The 21141-nt window shown below is 44.1% G+C and overlaps 1 protein-coding gene across 1 annotated transcript; it reads left to right on the forward strand.

Annotated features, from left to right (window-relative positions):
• Positions 1-2577: 2577 nt before the first annotated feature.
• LOC119815417 (glyceraldehyde-3-phosphate dehydrogenase-like) lies at positions 2578-3645 on the forward strand. Its single transcript, XM_038331544.1, has one exon. The coding sequence runs from the start codon at positions 2644-2646 to the stop codon at positions 3643-3645; it is 1002 nt and encodes a 333-aa protein (XP_038187472.1). The 5' UTR covers positions 2578-2643.
• The last annotated feature ends 17496 nt before the right edge of the window (positions 3646-21141 follow it).

The following is a 21141-nucleotide window of genomic DNA, read 5'->3' on the forward strand; positions in this document are numbered from 1 at the left end:
ACATCATAAATCATTTAGACATTTTCTTCGACTTTGAATCTTTCTTTTACTGTATATCTCTCTTTTTCTGACGACATGAGTCTTTAATTTACCAAACAATATCGGTAGGAATAAAGCCGTGACTTTGGCAGCTGGATCCAGCCCATTCCTTAGCTTTCCAGCCTCATGGCAGAGGCACTGGTTGTAGCCATGTTTATCACCACAGCTCTGTGGCGGTTCAAGGTCCCTGCCAGCAAGCAAGCTGCAACAGTGTTAAACAACAATCAAAAGCTCCATAGTTAGGACTGCCTGCTTGAAAGAGTCAGAGTTTGCCATGGCAAGACGGACCAGAACGCCAGCATTTTAAAACAGCACAGCTTTTTTCCTGCTACCACTGAAAACAAACAAGCATGCAGTCAGCTTTTATCAACGCCATTTAAGTGTTTTGTAGCAGGACCTCTTAAGAGATGGAGGGTTTTGTAGCTAAAGCTGAGTCAGGAAGCCTCTAGCAAGCAAAGCCAAACCCGAGAAAGTGCTGCTACGGAGAAAACATGCTTTACTCTATTCTTTCCCAAGCTTTCTCAGGCTTTCTGTGGATCCAGTTATCCACGTGGGCGCCATTCTGTAGTGAGGTAGCTGCGGGCTGCATTCCTGCCTGGCTCCTGGCCGCTTGCTAGCTTTACCCAAAATAATTACACGGAAACTGTATTCTTTTAAATACTGCCTGGCTCATTATTTTCTGCCTCTTACTCACATCTTGACTAACCCATATCTAATAATCTGTGTAGCACCACAAAGTGGTGCCTTACCAGGTAGATTCTAGTGTGCATCCATCTTGGGCTGGAGCTTCATCGCATCTGGCATCTCTCTGAGGAGAGGCACGGCAGTCTGCCTAACTTAGGAGAGGCGTGGCATCTTACTGATCCTTCTACCTCACTTCCTCTTCCTGTTCTGTCTACTCCACCCACCTAAGGGGCGGTCTATCAAATGGGCCAGGCAGTTTCTTTATTAGCCAATGAAATCAACTCAAACAGAAGACTCTCCCACATCAGGCCCACAGTGTTGAAATCCTTGGCGAAGGCCCACGGGGTGGAAATCCTTTTCCACAGTCCTGGCTGCCTGCTGGGTGGAAATAATCAATTCAAGTTTAGACAAAGCTTTTAGGTGATCCTGGGGCTTTCAAAAAGGACTTTCTTCTCCCATTTTAGTTTCTAAGATCATTTCATTAAAGTATATTTTACTTACTTTCTCCAAGTGACAAGTCTTATCAGTGTGCCACCAGCTACTTAGGTCCCAAAAATCATTATGAAAGAAAACACCAGTAACTTGGTACCTATTCATTCATCTTTTTGCACATTTTTGTTGTTGTTCCTTCAACACCAAGTGGATGGGACATCAAGACTAGGCATGAGGAAAGACGTCATCTCTGCTCCGTTATCCATTTCAAGGTGTTCATTTGCTATTTGGATTTTTGCCATATTCACTTCATTAAAGTTCAAATGTAAACTTTCTTAAAATTACAGTTGCATGAGAATTCAATGTTTATTCTTTATTTTAAGATTTCTAATTTTACAGAGGGAGAATGGAGATAACTGTTCTTTGATCAATTATCATTTTGAATGCATGCTATAAAGGCTCAGAGGGCAAGGAAAGAGTGCAGGTGCCTGGAAGACAACTTGGACATAAGGCGAATAGATTTCTCCACATACAGTAATGTAGCTGAGACAAATATGCGCCTGTATGGTTCAATGAAAGTTATAGTGCCTTTTTTGTTTTGTTTTGTTTTGAGACAGGAATTCTTTGTAAAACCCTGGCTGACCAGGCTGACCTCGAACTCACAGATCTGCCTGCCTCTGTCTCCCGAGTGCTGGAATTAAAGACTTGGGCCACTACCACCTGGCATTATATTGTTCTTAACTTCTTTATATGCATTATTTTATTTGAGCCTTACTAATTCGTTCTGATAAGTGAAGATGGTGGAGTTATTTTAAATATCATCTTGCATAGAAGCTAGACAATATGACAGACAGGAAGTGGTAGAAAGAGACCTAAAACTCTGGCCACTGAGAAGAACCTGTGTCTAATATAACCATTGTGATGGTTAGCCTTAGTATGATTTAGAATCAATGGGACATCAGACCTGTGCACATTACCATGGAGGATTATCTAGATAGGGTTAAATGAGTGGGAAGACCCACCCTAAATGTGGGAGGTGCCATTCCATGACCTGAGGTCTGAGTTTGAGTAAGAAGGCACTTGTGAGTTTCTGCTTAGTGATCATAGATTCAAATGTGACCTGCTTCCTTGACTTCCCCACCTATCCTGGACTCTACTCTCAAACTCTGAGCCCAAAAGAACACTTCCTTCCTTAAGTTACTTCTGTCAGCTCCTTGGCCACAACAATGAGAAAAAAAATAATTTATACAACCACATCCTCAGGGATTTGTCTTCTGTCGATATCATAACCCAACCCATGCCATCTCTCCAAGGAGATGGCTGTGAGCTTCGATACATAGCGTTGCTAGATAAGGTGAAGAACAATGCAGACGTTATCCTAAAATAGGAGTTCATAGTTCAAAAAATCTAACTGAGGCTCTCTGCTCCTCCCTGTTCTAGAGACAGCCGCTTCTTTTCGTGCAGTGCCAGCCTCGTTCCAGAGACACGATGGTGAAGGTCGGAGTGAACGGATTTGGCCGTATTGGGCGCCTGGTTACCAGGGCTGCCTTCACTTCTGGCAAAGTGGACGTTGTTGCCATCAATGACCCTTTCATCGACCTCAACTACATGGTCTACATATTCCAGTATGACTCCACCCACGGCAAGTTCAAAGGCACAGTCAAGGCAGAGAACGGGAAGCTCGTCATCAACGGGAAGGCCATCACCATCTTCCAGGAGCGAGATCCCGCCAACATCAAATGGGGTGATGCCGGCGCCGAGTATGTTGTGGAGTCGACCGGTGTCTTCACCACCATGGAGAAGGCTGGGGCCCACTTGAAGGGTGGGGCCAAAAGGGTCATCATCTCCGCCCCTTCTGCGGATGCCCCCATGTTTGTGATGGGTGTGAACCATGACAAGTATGACAATTCCCTCAAGATTGTCAGCAATGCTTCCTGCACCACCAACTGCTTGGCCCCCTTGGCCAAGGTCATCCATGACAACTTTGGCATCGTGGAAGGGCTCATGACCACAGTCCATGCCATCACGGCCACCCAGAAGACTGTGGATGGCCCCTCTGGGAAGCTGTGGCGAGACGGCCGTGGTGCTGCCCAGAACATCATCCCTGCATCCACTGGCGCTGCCAAGGCTGTGGGCAAAGTCATCCCAGAGCTGAACGGGAAGCTCACGGGCATGGCCTTCTGTGTTCCTACCCCCAATGTGTCTGTCGTGGATCTGACATGCCGCCTGGAGAAAGCCGCCAAGTATGATGACATCAAGAAGGTGGTGAAGCAGGCATCTGAGGGCCCACTAAAGGGCATCCTGGGCTACACTGAGGACCAGGTTGTCTCCTGTGACTTTAACAGTGACTCCCACTCCTCCACCTTCGATGCTGGGGCTGGCATTGCTCTCAATGACAACTTTGTGAAGCTCATTTCCTGGTACGACAATGAATTTGGCTACAGCAACAGAGTGGTGGACCTCATGGCCTACATGGCCTCCAAGGAGTAAGAAGCCTGCCTGCCCTGACCACCCATCCCAGCAAGGACACAGCAAGAGAGAGGCCCTCGGCTGCTGAGCAGTCCCTGTCCTAACTCAACCCTTCACACTGAGCATCTCCCTCACAGTTTCCATCCCAGACCCCCAGAATAGCAGGAGGGGCTTAGGGAGCCCTACTCTCTTGAATACCATCAATAAAGTTCATTGCACCCCTAAAAAAAAAATCTAACTGATGAACATTCTACATGCATCTCTTAAGCCAATAAAGCATGCTCTCTGTGAGGGCCTAGAATGATAAAGCCTTTGAGGAAAACACCGCTGTGCAGAGAAGCAGGTTCTCACCTGGACCTCTTTAAAGGATGGTTACCTGAAGCCAATGCGGACCTGTAGTGCTCCCCAACCTCCATGCCGAAGGCTTCTGTGAAGGAATGCCTACCAATCTGACCAGCTAAAAGCAAGTAAGAGATGGCCTGGTGCTGTAAACTTCTAACCGTGGGTCTAAAACATAACGTGGCTGTCTGTACTGACAGGTTGAACTAAGTTGAGCCTTGGTCTCTGATAAATATCTAGCAGGAAAAACTCTACTCAATAATTATTTTTACACAAGGGACTCTGAATATCATTTGTTTCTTAAAGATTTATTTATTGCGTATATAGTGTTCTGCCTGCATGTATGCCTGCAGGCCAGAAGAGGGTACCTGATTTTGTATCAGATGGTTGTGAACCACCATGTGGTTGCTGGAAATTGAACTCAGGATCCCTGGAAGAACAGCCAGTGTGCTTAATTGCCAAGCTGTCTCTCCAGTCTCCTGAACATCATTTTTAGCATGACGGTTTTGACCTTTGTCTTCTCCTTTTCCTTCTTCAGTTAGACCCCGAACTCTTGGTTTGATTCTTGAATGAAGCTGCTCTTCCATCAATAGTATCTGGCTTACCTCTTGCAACATGACCCTTGCCTTGATTTTCTTACCAATTTCTTCTTAAATTGGGATATAATTTCTGAACCCTGTATTGTCTTCAGGAGATGCAGACTCTCAAGGGTAGGGCTGGGTCTTCATATTCTTTACCATCTGTGTTCTTCTCAAGCTTTCTTCTCTCACTTTTCTTACATTCTGTTTGCCATTTACTCTCTGTCTGGGATGTTCGGCTTCCTCACCCTGCCTGCTCTTGGGATCCTTTTTATTTTTAATCTTGGCTTTTTGGTGTAAAATAGTAGGTCTACTCTTCTGCCCCAATGATTCCTTATTTGCCCCAGCATGCCAAAATGAATGTCCATTAATATATAATATTATTATAGAGAAATTAGGAAGTTCTGAGAAAAAAATCATTTGACAGTGTTGAAAAATTTACCATTATCACTAAAGAGCCAAAAACTGGATACATATAATTTAGGAACAGATGCTCCAAAGCAAGTGATTGATGATGTTTCCTTTAAACTAGACTTTTGAAGCTGCTCCAAGGACTTGCGGCCAGCATTATAATTGTGTCACTTCAGTCTCCTTCTTCAAAGACTCTTTAGGACAGCAGTCTGAAGAGACTTAGGGCTACTTGCCTCTTCCTACTCCTGAGTTTCTACTTTATCCTTTTGTAGCCTAGCCATTTACTTTATTGACCATCTAAGTAGACGACTGTGATTCTTCTTTCAGATCTTCATACACTATTGTGTGTGAACTGCCTGTATAATTGTTAAGCCCCTGACTCTGAGTAATTCCAGACCACCGAGAATCTCTTGCTGCTGCTGCAACATATTAGCTCGTTTTTCTTGCCGTTTCCTAGCTTTCTGCAGGTCTGTATTTCGCTGTTGAAACAAAGGCAGAGACTGATGAAAGTATTCGTAGTTAAGGCATCGCTTCTGCTCTTGTGGTTTCTAAACGTGTTCAGTTTCCTGGTTATCGCCTTTGAGAGAAGCAACGAGAGGAGGAGAGCCCCATTAATATCAGTTCAAAATCTTTCCAGCGGATTTTGTCTATCTTTGCCTTGTGTCCTGCACCTGGGCGACATCTGCTGAGTCCTGCCTGGTTTACTTGACCATGTTTGGAGGGAAGCATGAGGATAGGAGCAGAAGGAGGGAGAACATGAGAAAGAAAGTCAGGACCGTGAGGGAACCTTCATCTGGCTATGGATGGAGATAAAGACAGAGCCACACATTGGTGCACCGAACTGAGCACCCAAGGTCCAAATGAGGAGCAGAAGGAGGGAAAACATGAGCAAGGAAGTCTGGACTGCGAGGAGTGCTCCCATCCACTGAGATGGTGGGGCTGATCTATTCGGAGCTTACCAAGCCCAGCTGGACAGGGACTGAAAAAAGCATGGGATAAAACTGGTCTCCCTGAACATGGCAGACAATAAGGGCTGCTGAGAAGCCAAGGACAATGACACTGGATTTGGACCCTACTACACATACTGGCTTTGGGGGTCCTGGCCTGTTTGGATGCTCATCTTCCTAGACCTGGATGGAGGGGGGAGGAACTTGGACTTCCCATAGGGCAGGGAACCCTTACTGCTCTCTGGACAGGAGAGGGAGGGGAAGTGGAGGAGGGAGTGGGGTAAATGGGAGGCAGGGAGGAGGCGGAAATTTTTAATAAATAAAAAAAAAATAAATAAAGAGTAAAAAAAAAAAAGAAAGAAATAGATAAGAGACAACTGATAGAGTCAGGAGGGCATCCAGTAAATACTGAGATTCACATCCCATTAGTTCTCATAGCCTTTAAATGCCCCAATCCAAAGGCAAGAGGCTTCCTTACCAAAAAATCAAAGAACAAACAAAGCAATTGCTTCTCAATACCCAAGACATCAAGGAACCACACCCCAGGTCAAAACATCCCGTTAGTGGCCACACTTTGAGTCAAATCTTCTATCATAGCCAGGGCAGTGATGGTGCAGGCCTTTAGTCCCAGCACTCGGGAGGCAGAGGCAGGCAGATCTCTGTGAGTTCAAGGCCAGCGTGGTCTACAAGAACTAGATCCAAGATAGGCTCCCAAGCTATAGAGAAACCCTGTCTCAAAAAAAAAATCATAAAAATTTCAAGGTCCCGATGAGGAGCAAAAGGAGGGAGATAATGAGCAAGGAAGTAAGGACCGTGAGGAGTGCGTTTACCCATTGAGACGGTGGGACAGAGCTAACGGGAGACCACCAAGTCCAGTTGGAATGGGACTGATGGAACAGGGGACCAAACCGGACTCTCTGAATGTGGCTGACGGTGGAGGAGGACTGAGAAACCAAGGACAACGGCAATGAACATGAACTCTACAACATGGACGGGCTCACTGTGAGCCTTGTCAGTTTGGTTGCTCACCTTCCTGGACTTAGGGGGAGCTGGGAGAGCCTTGGACTTAACATAGTGAAGGGAACCCTGATGGCTTTTTGTCTTGGAGAGGGGTGGAGTGGGGGTATGGGTGGAAGGGAGGGGAGGGAAGGGGAAGGAGGAGGGAAGGAGATGGAAATCTTTAATAAAAAAATGAGGAAAAAAAATTCTGGATGGGTTATGATAGAGCACAAGCTTCAAATCTTTATAAACAAGAAACAGAAAGGAAGTAGTGTGGATTGAGTGGCAACCACACACTGTCTCTCAGTCACACCATTTCCTCATCATCTCAGAAAAATGTGTTGTAGGAAGAAAAAGAATTTAAATTTAAAAAGGTTATTTTCCCAAGATCCTTCTATATATTACTGATGAAATGTAAATGCATAATAAAGTGAATTTTAATTTAAAAAGTTTTCCTTCAAAAAATCATGAAAAGGAAAAAAAAAAGAAGAAAAAATAAACCCTTCTGTCATATAATCTTGAAGAAGCAAGAATTGGTCTGAACTCTGAATGTTCTTGCAGAGGTCTCTTCCTGCACTTCCCTCATCCTGCACTTCCTTCATAGTCTCTCCCTCAGAAACACCATCCTTCAAAGCATTCATTTCTTCCCCAGAGTCACAGGCTCCTGTGGGACAACCCTTCTTTGACAGGGCTCTAGATTTCCCTGGTGATTTCTTCCAGAAAGTGCCACATTGGCTGTTTCCTCACTGAGAGTCAACTGCCCTGCCCCCAGGCTTTTGTTTTCTAGTGTCTGACCCTATTTGTGTTTTCCAGTGTTCTTCAAGGAATGTACTGTCAGGGTTGAATGAGAAACGTCCCCCGCAGGCTCATGTATTTGAGCTGGGTCCCCCATTTTCGGTGCTGTCTGCGGAGGTTATGGGTCCTTTTGAAGGTGCAGTCTCGCTAGAAGAAGCACATGACTGGGCTGGCTTTGAGGGCTCATCCCCTTACTCCATTTTCTGCTTGCTTTCCCTGCCAGCTACATGCGGTTGAGACATCATCTTTCTATTCCCTGCTCCTGAGCCACGCTCCCCTATTTATTTATTTATTTATTTATTTATTTATGCCCCTTTCCCCCTTGGTGGATTCTATTCCTCGGCAACCACAAGCCAAATATACTCTTTCTTTGTTAAGTTGCTTTTGGTCATGGTATTTTATCACAGCAACAAAATAAAGTAGCCATGATTAAAACATTACAGCGAGGGCCCAGAGAGAGGGCCCAGCACTTCTCTTCTTACAGAGGACCTGGGTTCAGTTCCTAGAACCTACATGGTGGTCCACAGCCATTTGTAACCCCAGTTCCAGGGGATCTGATGTCCTCTTCTGACCTCCACAGGCAGCCAGCATACCTGTGGTGTGCACACATACAGACAGACAAAACACTGATACACATAAAATACAATAACTACATCTAAATATTATAAAAAAAATTATAATGAAATTATAGCCTACTCTTGTTTTTAATTTTATTATTGACTACTCTTATTTTTAATTGATATGTAATATTTATACATGCTTGTGGGGTAGAGGGCAGATTTTTGAGTTTTAAAAACATCTTTTCTTTGAGGATTTCATATAGTGCATTTTTTTTATTATATTCTTTCCCATCCCTCAACTTCTCCCAGATCCTCTCTCACTCCCTACAAACCCAACTTCATGTTCCCTCTCACTATTAAAACAAAACAAAAAGAACAAAAAAGCCACAAACAAAAAAAGAAAAGAAAGAAGCCTCTAAAAACATGGAGTCAGATTTGGTGGGGTCTGCCCTGGAGTGTGGTTGATGGACCCAGTGTCACTCTGTTGGAGAAAGCTAATTTTTCCTCTCTCAATAGTTAGCATTTTTGAATAGCTTCTCAGCTATGGATGGGACTTTGGGTCTACCCCCTCTTTTGTGCTGGGGTTTTGTCTGGTTTGTAGTTATGCAGGTCTCGTGTGTGCTGTCACAGTTTCTGAGTTCCCATGTGCATCTGCCCTGTTGTGTCTGCTGTTTCCTTGGAGTCACCCACCACCCCTGGCTCTTATAATCTTCCTATCCCCTTTCACATGGACCTCTTGGTGGAGGGATAAGAGAAAAACTAACAGTGTTGTAGAATATTATTTTAACTAGGCAAAGATGTGTTACTTTTATTTATGCTGAACTTTAACTTTGTAAAGTTATTTATGCTGCATTTGTTTAATAATGTAAGGATGTGTGTTGGATTATGTAAAGATGTGTTTGTTACATCTGTTTCACCTTGCCTGCCTAAGGCACCTGACTGGTCCAATAAAAACCTTGGCAGGAGAGGGATAGGCAGGGTTGCCAGGCAGAGAGAATAGATAGAAGGAGAAATCTAGGCTCAGGCAGAAAAAGAGAAATTAGAGAAGGAGGAGGAGGAGAGAATGAGAAAGATGCCCAGGGCCAGAAGTCAGGCAGTCCTCAGCAGCTAGACACAGAGAAGCAGCGAAAGTAAGATATACAGAAGAAAAGTAATAAGCCTGAGGCAAAAGATAGATAAAGAGAAACTGGTTAGGTTAAAAGGTAGTCAGAAACGTGCCTAAACTAGGTCAGGCATTCAAACTAACAGTAAGTCTGCGTGTCATGACATGGGAGCTGGTTAGTGGTCCAAAAGAAAAAGCCTGGTGCAACTTAGTAGCTAAATAATTCATTACTTATGTATCCCACTTAGGGTTTCATTGCTATACCTACTTCAGGTCATTTCCTGTTGCCTGTGGCCAAGATGCAGGAATACGCAGCTACTTCTCCAGCACTGTGTCTCCCTGCAGGTCACGCCTTAGTGATAATGGACTAGACACCGGAAGCTGTGAGCCGCCAAATTAAATGTTTTCCCTTAGAAAAGTTGTTATGGTCAAGGTGTCTCTTCACAGCATTTGAAACCCCAACTAAGACAATCAATAAGCACAAGCGAGTCTGTAGTTCCCAGAATTATTTTATCTTTTTTTCATTCTTCTGAATACCGAGAAATTCTAAATAAAGAAGGTATTACCACATAATGCCTCACTTTTAGACTTATGCAATACATCTTTTGTTTTTACTACATTGTGAATCCCAGATGTGGTTTCATTTGTTCAGAAATAAATGGCCAAAGGGAATCTATGAGAGGGGAATCATCTGGTCCAGCCCCATCATGGTAGAGAAACAGCTGTATTGACATCATTCTTTTTTTGAGACAGAGTTTCTTTGTAGCTTTGGTGCCTGTCCCGGGACTAGCTCTTGTAGACCAGGCTGGCCTCAAACACACAGAGATTCTCCTGCCTCTGCCTCCCAAGTGCTGGGATTAAAGGCGTGCGCCACCACCGTCCGGCTGTGTTGACATCTTAACACATCTTTGCTTGTCTAGTGAGTCCCACCAATGCAACTCAGAGGTTTTCTTAAGTCATTCCTGGGTCACTTGCTGGATCAGTACAATTGAGGAAAATATTCAGAGATGTGTTTCACATGGTCAATGTGATATGTGAGAATATTCCATTATGTTATTAAAAAAAAAAGCAAGACCAGTGGACAAGACCCCTAAACTATGTTGAGTACCAAAGACCAAAGTTTGCCACCTGGGTGTGATGTTTAAGACAAAGAAGATTAAATGAAACGTACGGGTTGAGAGAAGATGTGTGAAATTCTAGGTAGAAGAGATGCAGAAAATACCGAGTGTTGCTAGAATATTCTTTCCCGGGGAAAGAAATAGCAAAGTTACTTATCCTTCCTTCTAAGGCCCCAACAACAGACTGAGGTGTGATTCCACCACGGTTCGTTTTGGGAAATCCATGAGTTTGCTGTGCTTCCTTCCGGAGGTGAGGGGTCACTTACAGGAATGTGAATGTTTCTTCCCGAAAGGACACACTGCGCTGTCTTCACTGGGTGTAACGATGGCTTTCCCACAGTCATACAGATGGAGCCCCACTGACCTGCTCTTTCTCTATCTACTCCAACCCCTCCCTGAGGCCACACGCAGTTAGGGCTCAGTTGCACACAGTGGATGATCCAGAGCAGCTAGCTATTCAGGCCAGGGTCTCAGTTGTATTTCTTGCGGGGTCCATCACCCTGGCTACTTTGTGGCTTTTCCTGCTCCCATGTTACTTGGATGTGGAAGGCGCCTGCACAGCAAGCTCTCCTGTGTGCCACAGGTTTTCTTGCTCTGGGCCTGCTGAGCTCTACACTGCCTGTGTGTCCTGTGACCAATCATAGAAACCAACAAATCTCTGCCCAAACTTACAGATGCTTGTTCCTGCTCCTTACCACCTATCAGGACGACTCTGCCTAATGGGGATGATGGCTCTCAGCAAGTCTTTAGGCTGAGTAAAACAGTGCCCGCAGGGCCTGAGGCACAGACAGTGTACTCCCTGACATTGTCCTGTGATGATATAATCTCTTGACATTGCTTTCAGGTCAGCTTGATGCTGAGACCACAGCACTTTCTTTGTTAAGTGCATGGGTTCTCTCAGCCTGTTTCAAAAGCCTTGGTTTTCCTACATGGAGATGTAATTTTTGGTCATTTTTTTTTTCTATTTTCTTCAGCTTAGAGAAGTGTTAAAATTTTATAGAAGCGAACTCTCTGAAAAGAAAAATACTTAGAGTACGGTTCATTCATTATAATGAGGGAATTAAAATCACTTCTCTGTGTGTGTGCACGCATGTGTGTCGTTACACGTGTGAAGACTAGAGTACGATTTTGGCTATTTCTCTGGACTTGTCCATTTTTTTTTTTTTTGTGGGAGACAGAGTTTCTCATTGACTCAAGACTCACCACACAGGCTAGACTGGCTGGCCAACAAGCCCCAGAGATCTACATTTTTCCTCCTTCCCAGGGCTTGCATTACAAACCCTTGCCACCTTGGCTAACTTAAAAAACAACAGAAAACAACCCAACCCCCCTCCTATCCTCGTATCCTTATGCTTTTAAGAGAAGGACTCTACTGACTGAGCTACTCCTCCTGCTCCAATGTCATCTCTTTGTACTTAATTTTTATTAGGCCATAATCAGACTGTTTGTTATCCCATTAAAATAAGTTGTAGAAGTGGGAGGTTCCAAAAATGAGTTCACATCAGCAACGAAGACAACGACACCATCATTACACAACAGGCCACTCTCTGATCTTCTGTTCGGCTGTTTTCAACATGCTGATCACCAACTCCTCTGGATACAAGATGGCTGACAAAGCCTCATGCTTTTTTCACGTCTTTAATGCTACCCTAAAGGCAGAAGAAGAGCAAGTAGCTTTGCTTTCCCCTTGTGCTTGTCTTCCCCCATGAGAACCAAGGAGAGAAATCCCTGCCAGAGATCCTTTAAGGGTTTGCTACTCAATTGATGGTCCTCAGATCACAACGCCTTCCACTTCTGTAAACTGGTTAAAATGCACATCCCAGGCCCTGTTCTACTTAGGGGTCCAGGTTTAACAAGCTCCCAGGATGCTCAGACACAGTGGAGTTTGGCAGGCATAGTCACTTCCTTGTGTTTTCACCAGAACTTGATGACCCAGGCTGTCCTGTCCTGAGGATGGAAAGTAATCTTTTCCCATCTCTCTAAAGAAGTCAGGAAAGGGCAAATAAAAGAGGGGAAGAGTGTTGGGGGGGCAACCAGAGCTTCCACCTTAGTTCTCGGGAGAATGGGGTGTGGAGGCAGTGCCGTTTGGCCGTGTCTTAGCCGGTTCTAACAGGAGGCTGAAACATTTGCCACATGATTGTACAAATGTTCCCTACATTGACACTCTTGAAGTTTACATCCAACCCAAGCGCATTAAAGGAAAAGACATTCATTTAGTGTAAGTGAATAGGAAAAAAGTTGAGTTTGATTTCAATATTCCTCTTGATATGAAAGAATTTCTTTTCTATAGTAACCAATGAAATCTGTTCTTTCTCTCTATATATGCATGTATCTATAATCACCTCTGTTTTTTGCCCTTATTAAAATTTTGCTAGATGTTTTGAATATGAAGTAACTGGCTGAGAGGATTTGGGGCTGTTTTTAAAGATTAGAATCCAGCTGTTCCAAGGTTGAGTCTTCTGAAAGTGTTCAATAAAGTAAAATACAACAAGCTGTCTAATCATATAATGTAGGGAGGGGAGAGTATAATGGACCCAGAAGACAAGCTGCTGCAGGGCACTTCCCCACCTGAGGCAAGGATCCTGCAATCACATACTTATGGCGTCCAGGTTTGATTTCTTGGTGCTCGGGGGCTGATTCATGAATGGTGATACAAATACTTCTGCAGCCTTATTCAGAAGCCTCGGTGTAAAGGATCTAGTTAGTAAAAGGCATTGAAAAACTATGTAAATCGATCCTGATTTGATCATTACCCTTAAAAAACACATACCCTTAAAATGCCATTTTTTGTTTTACTTATAAATATGTGCAACTGAAATCAATGGCTCTATCCTACTTAAAAACATGCATCTCAGCTGGGTGTGGTGGTACACACCTTTAATCCCAGCACTTAAGAGGCAGAGGCAGATCTCTGTAAGATCAAGGCCAGCCTGGTCTACAGAGTGAGTTCCAGGACAGCCAGGGCTACACAGAGAAACCCTGTCTTGAAAACAACAACAAAAAATTTAAAACAACAATAACAACAACAACACACACATACACAAACACCCCACCGTGCATCTCTTTGTAAATCTAGGCAGTATTTTGGAATACAGATGCAATGAACTCCTATCCCCTTTCCAGATAAAGACAGGTGATGATGGTTAGAAGGACCAGTTCTTTGCAAGAAATGGCAGCTGAGCTGATGATCAAAAGGAAGCACTGGTGGTTTGGCAGTGGGAAGGGCACTGGGCTCTCCTGTGTGTCCTATCTTGCCTATACTCATCGACCAAACACTTTACTAAAACTCTGCTCTCGCCTTTGCTTGGGGATCTGTTACTTTTGTTTCTACCTCCATGCTGCTGTCCTCTGAAGTTTCTATATCCTCCTGGAAGCCCCTGTCCCCTGAAGTTGGATTACAGGTTAGTTTACAGGAAAATGATCTGCTGCTGGGTAGGGTGGAGCACGCCTTTGATGCCAGCACTCTTGAGGCAGAGGCAGGCGGATTTCTGTGAGTTCGAGGCCAGCCTGGTCTACAGAGTGAGTTCCAGGATAGTCAGAGCGGTTATACGAGAAATCCTGTCTTAAAAAAAAAAAAAGAAAGAAAAGAAAAGAAAAAGAAAAAAAAGAAAAATGATCTGCCACAAATCAAACAGTGAGGGGCAAGTTTAATAGGAATCTCATTTACACAATTTAACTGATGTAAAGCGGTTCTTTGAACAATGAAGGTAAGGTTTCTTCTGAATCCCAGAATGTAAGTAATACTTATATGCATAATTCAGCTATTATTTGGTTTAAATGGGCTTATTGGGAAATGTTAGCATTTTTGCTGTTTTCTACAGAGAAGAATAGTTTCCTCTTTATCAAATAACTCCGAACTTTTGAATTACAAGCCATTTTTGTGTTCAAGCTGTCTGTGTATTGTTTCTCTGCAGTTGTACATAAAAATGCTTTTACATTAAAATGAGTTAATGTACAAAGTGCCACACTATGCCATAATAAATATACTAACACTTTATACTTAAAAAACAAAACCAATCAACATGCATCTCAGGGTCACAGAGAGGAAACAACCCATGCATTTTAAGGCGAGGCTAATAGATAAACATTCTTTCTCTCTGTCTTTTGTTATTATTTATTTTTCTATATAAAGAACTTGAAAATAAAAATATCCATTATCCTCCCAGTCTTGCTTCCTCCAGTTCCAGCCTGCATACTCTTACTTAGCAGCAGGTTCCTGTTGCGGTTTCTTGAGCCTCCCAACCAGAGACCTTTGCAGCAAAGAAGTCATAGTCTCAGAGCATCCCTTACCGACCTGAAGGCTGGTGCCCTACCCACCTTTCCAGGCCGGCCTAATGACTCCCTTTGCTCAAGAGAAATCACCACACCACAAAGCCAATGGCATGTTCATACTGCTGGCTGTGACTTGGGTGGGCACGAATGGGGCGCGCACCTTCTAGATACCATTAGGGACTTTCCCGGAGCTGGCATTTGTATCTACCACTCACCTAATGAAACAGACATTTGATGAGACTCAGAAACCCAAACACTGAAAGATACAAAGCAGCCCTGGGATGTTCGCCTTCAATACTGAACTTGTTTTTTTTGTTTTATTGAGATTATTGTAATACATTCTTTCAGTGAAGATAGTCTATCAAAAAACAAACAAACAAAAAACCCCAAAACAGCACCCCAAACCACTAAACTCAGAATTTTTCCCAATTTACAACAAACTAAAGGTCTGGGGGAAACGTCTAAATTCTCCTCGGCTTAATTTCAATTCTGTCACCTATCTCCGACATAATTTTTGTGCCTGTCCAATGACTTTCTAGTTTCCTGTGCTCCATACTTTGTTGCTATTGCTAGAAAAACAGTTTATTTATTCATCATCTCTGGGGCCTCTTACAGGTTCCGGGAAGCAGGGAGAAAGAACAGAACAGCAATTAAGAACTATTGGAGAAAGGGGTTATTTTTGTTCCACAGTACCCATTACCTACCCTTTTCAAAGAGCATCTTCACATTTTCTGATGCCGCCTGCACAGGTTCAGTGGGAAGCACCGTCAGGTGAGTTGGCTGAGAAGCTTAAGAGCAGACGTTGAACATGCCAGTGCTGATAGTCCCTATTCCACAGCTCTGACAAAACGCCCGAGGATGGGCAATCTGCAAGGCAGAGGGTATTATCTAACTCTCAGTTTTGCGGCTAATGGAGAAGCAACTAGGATCAGGTTGATGGTGAGGCTGTCATCACAGTGGTAGGAGCCGGTACAGGAGGCAGAAATCAGATGCTGAGACAGGTGCCAGGAGGCCAGGCCTGCTCTCTGTCCTTCTCCTGTTTTTTATTAGCAGACAGTAATTGTACAGGAGAATAGTTTTAATGATAGTTTCATGCAAGTATATAATGTGCATTGATATTTTCACACCATTACATTCTCGTACAATCCCCCCCCCCCCCCGCCCCGGCATCCTTCCTCTTTGCCTTAAAACATTACTTTTGCACATATCATTAGTGTGTACGTGTATGTGAGAAAGAGAGAGAGGGAGATGGATAGGGAGGGGAGAGAGAGCGTGCGTGCAGTATCACTGCATATGTACAAAGGTCAGAAGACAACTTTCGGGAGCCAGTTCTCTCCTTCAGCTGTAGGTTCCAGGGACTAAACCCAAGGCATGAGGCTTGCATGGCAAGTGCTTTCACCCCTGAACCATCTTGCTGACTCCCCTTTCTTTTCCCACACCCCCTTCTACCATGCTCCTCCCCTACCCTGGATTTTTTATGTGAGAGAAAGCAGGCCGTATTTGCCTTTCCGAGTCTGGCTTATGATTTCCATTTCCAAATATTAATCTACAAATGACATGATTTTATTCTTCTTCAGAGCCGAGAAATCCTCCGCGGCATCCACATGCCACGTTTCCTTAACCATTCACCTGCTGACAGGTCTGTAAACTAATTTCAAGACTTGGCTACTGTGAATAGTACCACAAAACACATGGTCTTCACATGCCTCTGGGCTCATGAAGAACCTCTACCTTGAATTCTGTGAGTTAGGCGTCGTTCACAACAACCCTTTCATAAGAATTAGCCAGAGCTCTGTAAGAACTACCCCAAATGCCTTTAAGGTAACACCTGCATTGCCTTGGGCTCACCTCTTCAAAGTCCCACACCACTGCCAACCCTGGCTCACTGAAGATCTACAGCCCTACACGTACACCTTTGGTCAGACCCAAACTGAAGTACTGGCAACTTCTTAGAAATTAGCTTCGTTCAGGTGGAGAGATCCTGCTCTGGCTTTGCTGAGATTTGGGGGCCTGGGAAGAACTGTCATGGCCTGGAGGCACTGTGATGGTGTGAGAGTTTCTTCTCATTCTGTATGCTATTGGATGTCTTTTCTTTTCTTTCTTTTACTGAAGACCTGGTACTGGGATGCCCCCCCCCCCCCCCCCCCCCCTTTTTTTTTCAAGACAGGGTTTCTCTGGGTAGTTCTGGCTGCCCTGGAACTTAGTGGAACTTGATCTGTAGATCAGGATGGCCTCAAACGGAACAATCTGCCTCCATCTGCCTCCCGAGTGCTGGGACTAAAGGTCTGTGCCACCACCACCTGGCTGGGACTCACATACTTATTCACCTCCTTCCAATTTCTAGAGAGAAAACACAAAAGAAACAGGTTTGCTTTCAAACACAGACAGCAGCTGGAGCTTAAAGTGTGTCTGATGGCCCTGGATGCCAGAGCACTCCAGGGCACTTCAGGATTCCTGAGAAAGAAGCATGGCTTCTCTCCTCACAGTGTGGTGTTCTCAGCATAAGGCTTGCTTTTCCCGGGAGAAGTCATGGAGCCTGGACATCAGACTGGCAGTTGGAATCAGCCACCCAACCTCCACGTCAGAACCAAAGGCGAATGGCCCACATTCTCCTTTTAAAGAAGGTGAACGAGGAAACAACTCCTAATCCAGAACCAGTCTGTGGATTTACCACCTTGTTCACCAAGCACGTGAGAGAGCCGGGAGGGGGAGGGTGTAGAACCAGGCTCTCCTAGCAGCCTGACGGAAATCTAAGCCTAGTTTCAGTCCACTAAAATGGGACAGAGCTAAGCAGACAGTCCTCAGAAAACCACAGCCTTCTGCTAGCTCAGCAGCCCCCTAAAGCACCTTTGCTGGCTCAGCAGGCATCCCCCAGTCTCCTGATAATTAAAGATAGCTTTCCCTACCCTGCAGCTGGAAGGTTCCTAACCACTAGGACTTTACACCAATCAGCCCCCATGCTACCTTTCCTCCACCAATCAGCCCCAGATTAATCCGTCCTCTCTGTAATTCCCCTAACTCTGCTTAAAAGGAGCTTGTGATCTTATTTGGGGGGTCGCGAAGGGCCATTCCAACGTTGGAATCAATAAAGCGCTCTTGTTACTGCGTATGTGGCTGTTGGTCTTCTTTGGGGCCTTCACTCGGACCCTAACACATGGCTCCCACTTCTTGTGGAGGTCTGACTCCGACACATTCCCCACTGGCAGCTTCCGAGCTCCTCAGGGCCGGCCTCCCGAGCTCCGACTCTCCATTTCTGGTGACTGCATTGCTTGCCACACTCTTCTCTCATGAGAATAAAAAAAAAAAAATCTGTTTTACTAAGTGATTAGAGAAGAAAGATACTTTAAGCCAGCGAGATTGTCAGACTGTGTGATGACATGGGCAAGAACGGAGAGGACCTGTGTGTAAGAACTCTGTCCCTGGGTCTCAGCTACCTACTTGTTGGGTAGTTGATATAAACTCCAAGGCCCAAGTAAGCCCAGCTCCCTATAATTTAGGGGGCACAACTGTTTGCCTACATTTCTCAGAAGTACTGAGTGAATTTGTGGAGCTGTTGTTCACATGGGTACTCATGGGACCTCCAGCCATGGGATCACTCTTCCACAGGGTAAATTTGATAAAGCCATCCTGTGTCTCAGTTATGATTTCTCAAGTTGCCATAGTTTCTTAGCTGAGACAGTCATTTGTTAATCTAATGGGAAATAATTCCCCAAATACATTTAGAAAAGACTTAGTTTCTTCCAGAGTTAGTATTTTCTTAGGATTACTTTCTCCTTGGCTGCTATGAAGCACGAAGTAAGGGAAAATCCAGCAGAAGAAGCAGTTCATTGTAAAGTGTGGTTCAGGCAGGACAAAACCCATTTGATGGTGGTAGCACTAAGGGTGAGTGTAAGAATAATCAAAACTTCATATCAACCTCTTAAAAAGAGGAATGCTGCCGGGCGGTGGTGGCGCACGCCTTTAATCCCAGCACTCGGGAGGCAGAGGCAGGCGGATCTCTGTGAGTTTGAGACCAGCCTGGTCTACAAGAGCTAGCTCCAGGACAGGCTTTAAAGCTGCAGAGAAACCCTGTCTCGAAAAACCAAAAAAAAAAAAAAAAAAAAAAAAAAAAAAAAAAAAAAAAAAAAAAAAAAAAAAAAAAGAGGAATGCTTTGGCTCTCTGGCTAATCTTCAAGTAGAAAACATAATTCTTTAAGGAAATAAAGTCTTTTTATAGTGTATGTTTGTGTGTGTGTCTGTATCTGAACGTGTGAGCCTTTGTCTGAATGGAGGCCAAACGAGGGCATCAGATCCTTTGGACTTGGGGTTACAGGTGTTGGTGGGGGAAGCCTGTTACCCAGATGTTGGAAGTCTAAATTTGGGTCCTCATGATTTGCACAGTGGAGGGCTCTTAGCTACTGAGCCATCTCTCCACTCCTTTAAACCCAACAAAAATTCAAAGGAAATAAAAAAGACCTAGACGAAGGAAACACAGATCTGCAGTTGCTATGACAACCGAGCACATCAGTTGACTCTCACAACTGGGATCAATATCTACATAGAATACATTCAATATAATGAGAGATAGGTTGAATATATTTAGAATGTGCTTATTGATAGAATCAAGTCCTAACTCTCCGTTATTTACCAGCACTAGACTATCTCATCTACTGTTTCAACTTGGAAATAAATTACATCATGGGAAATAGAGAGACAAGGGCTCTTTTCTTTGACTCTTGCAAAGAACTATGCCACCTACAAAGTGTCTGTAGATTTTAGGTAATAAAGAGGAACAAGTGATGCATTTCAGGGCAAGACCCCTCTCTGACTGAGTTCTCAGTGCACAGACAGGAAGTCAGACATGCGGGTTGACTTTTCAGTGTTTCCTTGGCAACATGAAGCTGCAGGTCAGACTTTATTGCTTCCTGGTCCCAGGAAACACCTAGCATCTGTCCATGGCTGCTGGCACTCACCTGCTCAGCACTTGCGGTTCACGATGTTCTCTGTGTCTGGAAGAGCTCCGGACACATAGTTCCCACCTTGGCTGGCACAAAAGACGGAGATAAAAGACCTGCTCTCCCACAAGGCATCCCCTGAGAGCCTCATTGAGAAGGAAGTGTTTCTCCTTTCATGAACTTGGCTTTTACAGGACTAGATCATTCACTACACTGCATTTTGTACTGAAGATGTATTTTTCATATTAGTTGAATCTTTTTTAATTCAAATTTTTCAAATGATATGTTTTGATCACATATTTTCCCCTCTTACAACTCCTCCAAGATCCTCCCCATCTCCTTGCCCAATTCATGTTCTATTTTCCTCTCTCTCTCTCAAGCAAACCCCAGAATGAAAATCAATCAAACAAGCAAAATCAATCAAACAACAACAAAAGCCAAAACAAACAAAAACCTACAAAAAAGAAAACATGAATTTGTTTTGTGTTGGCCAATTACTTTGGGAATGGAGACCACCATGGAGTGTGGTTGATACACACAGTGGCATTGCATTGAAGAAAATTGATTTTCCCTTCCAGGAGGTCTCAATTGCAAATAGCTTCTTGCTTAGGGGGTGGATCCCCATGTCCACTTCCCCTTTTCAGTGCTGGGACCCTTTCTGGCTTAATCGAGGGGGACCCTATGCCTGCTGTCACAGTCTCTGTGAGTTAATACAAACATCAGCCCTGCTGTGTCTGGAAGACACCGTCTCTCCAGAGTCATCCACCAGCTCTTGGTCTTCAATCTCCCTGCCTCCTTTCCTGCATACATCCCTGAGCTCTGAGTGGAGGGCTTTGATGAAAACATCCTATTTGGACCGGGGTGCTTTCACTCTTTCATGATTCAGTGGTGGGTCTCTGGGTTAGTTCCATTTGCTGCAAGAAGAACCTTTCCGATGTGGGTTGAGTGGGGGGCATTGACCTGGGGTGAAGCAGTATGTCATTCGGAGTCATTTTATTGCTATGTTCCTTTAGTGGTGTAATAGTATCAGGTTTTCCCCTATGCCCATGACCTATCTAGTCTCAGATTGCATTTAAGATATTTTGTTTTTAATGTTGTCTCTCTAGACTAACCACATTCCAAGCTGGGAGCCATAACTAACTCATATTTACAGATATTGAAATTTTTAGGTAAAATCAACAATCATTCAACATATATCTATCAAGGGAGGCTCCTGTCTGTGTGGCTGGCCTCACGAGGGAGGAAGAACTTGTCTTTGTGAATTTAAGTCGACAGTGTTATTTAAGACATGGGGAACAGGTACTGTCCCCATATGTTGATGAAACTTATACTACTACACCACCTTGAAAGACAATCTTGTAGCAGAAATCAAAATATATAGCAGATATTATTTTCCAGCTAGGTAACAAGAAGCAGAAATTTTATAATATATGCACTCGTGAGTATACTTTATGCTATAGAA

Source organism: Arvicola amphibius, chromosome 5, assembly GCF_903992535.2.
Source record: "Arvicola amphibius chromosome 5, mArvAmp1.2, whole genome shotgun sequence".
NCBI lineage: Eukaryota > Metazoa > Chordata > Mammalia > Rodentia > Cricetidae > Arvicola > Arvicola amphibius.

Bases quoted from the DNA above. Each gene is read 5' to 3' on its own strand.
- LOC119815417 (XM_038331544.1), top strand. From the start codon at position 2,644: ATGGTGAAGGTCGGAGTGAACGGATTTGGCCGTATTGGGCGCCTGGTT.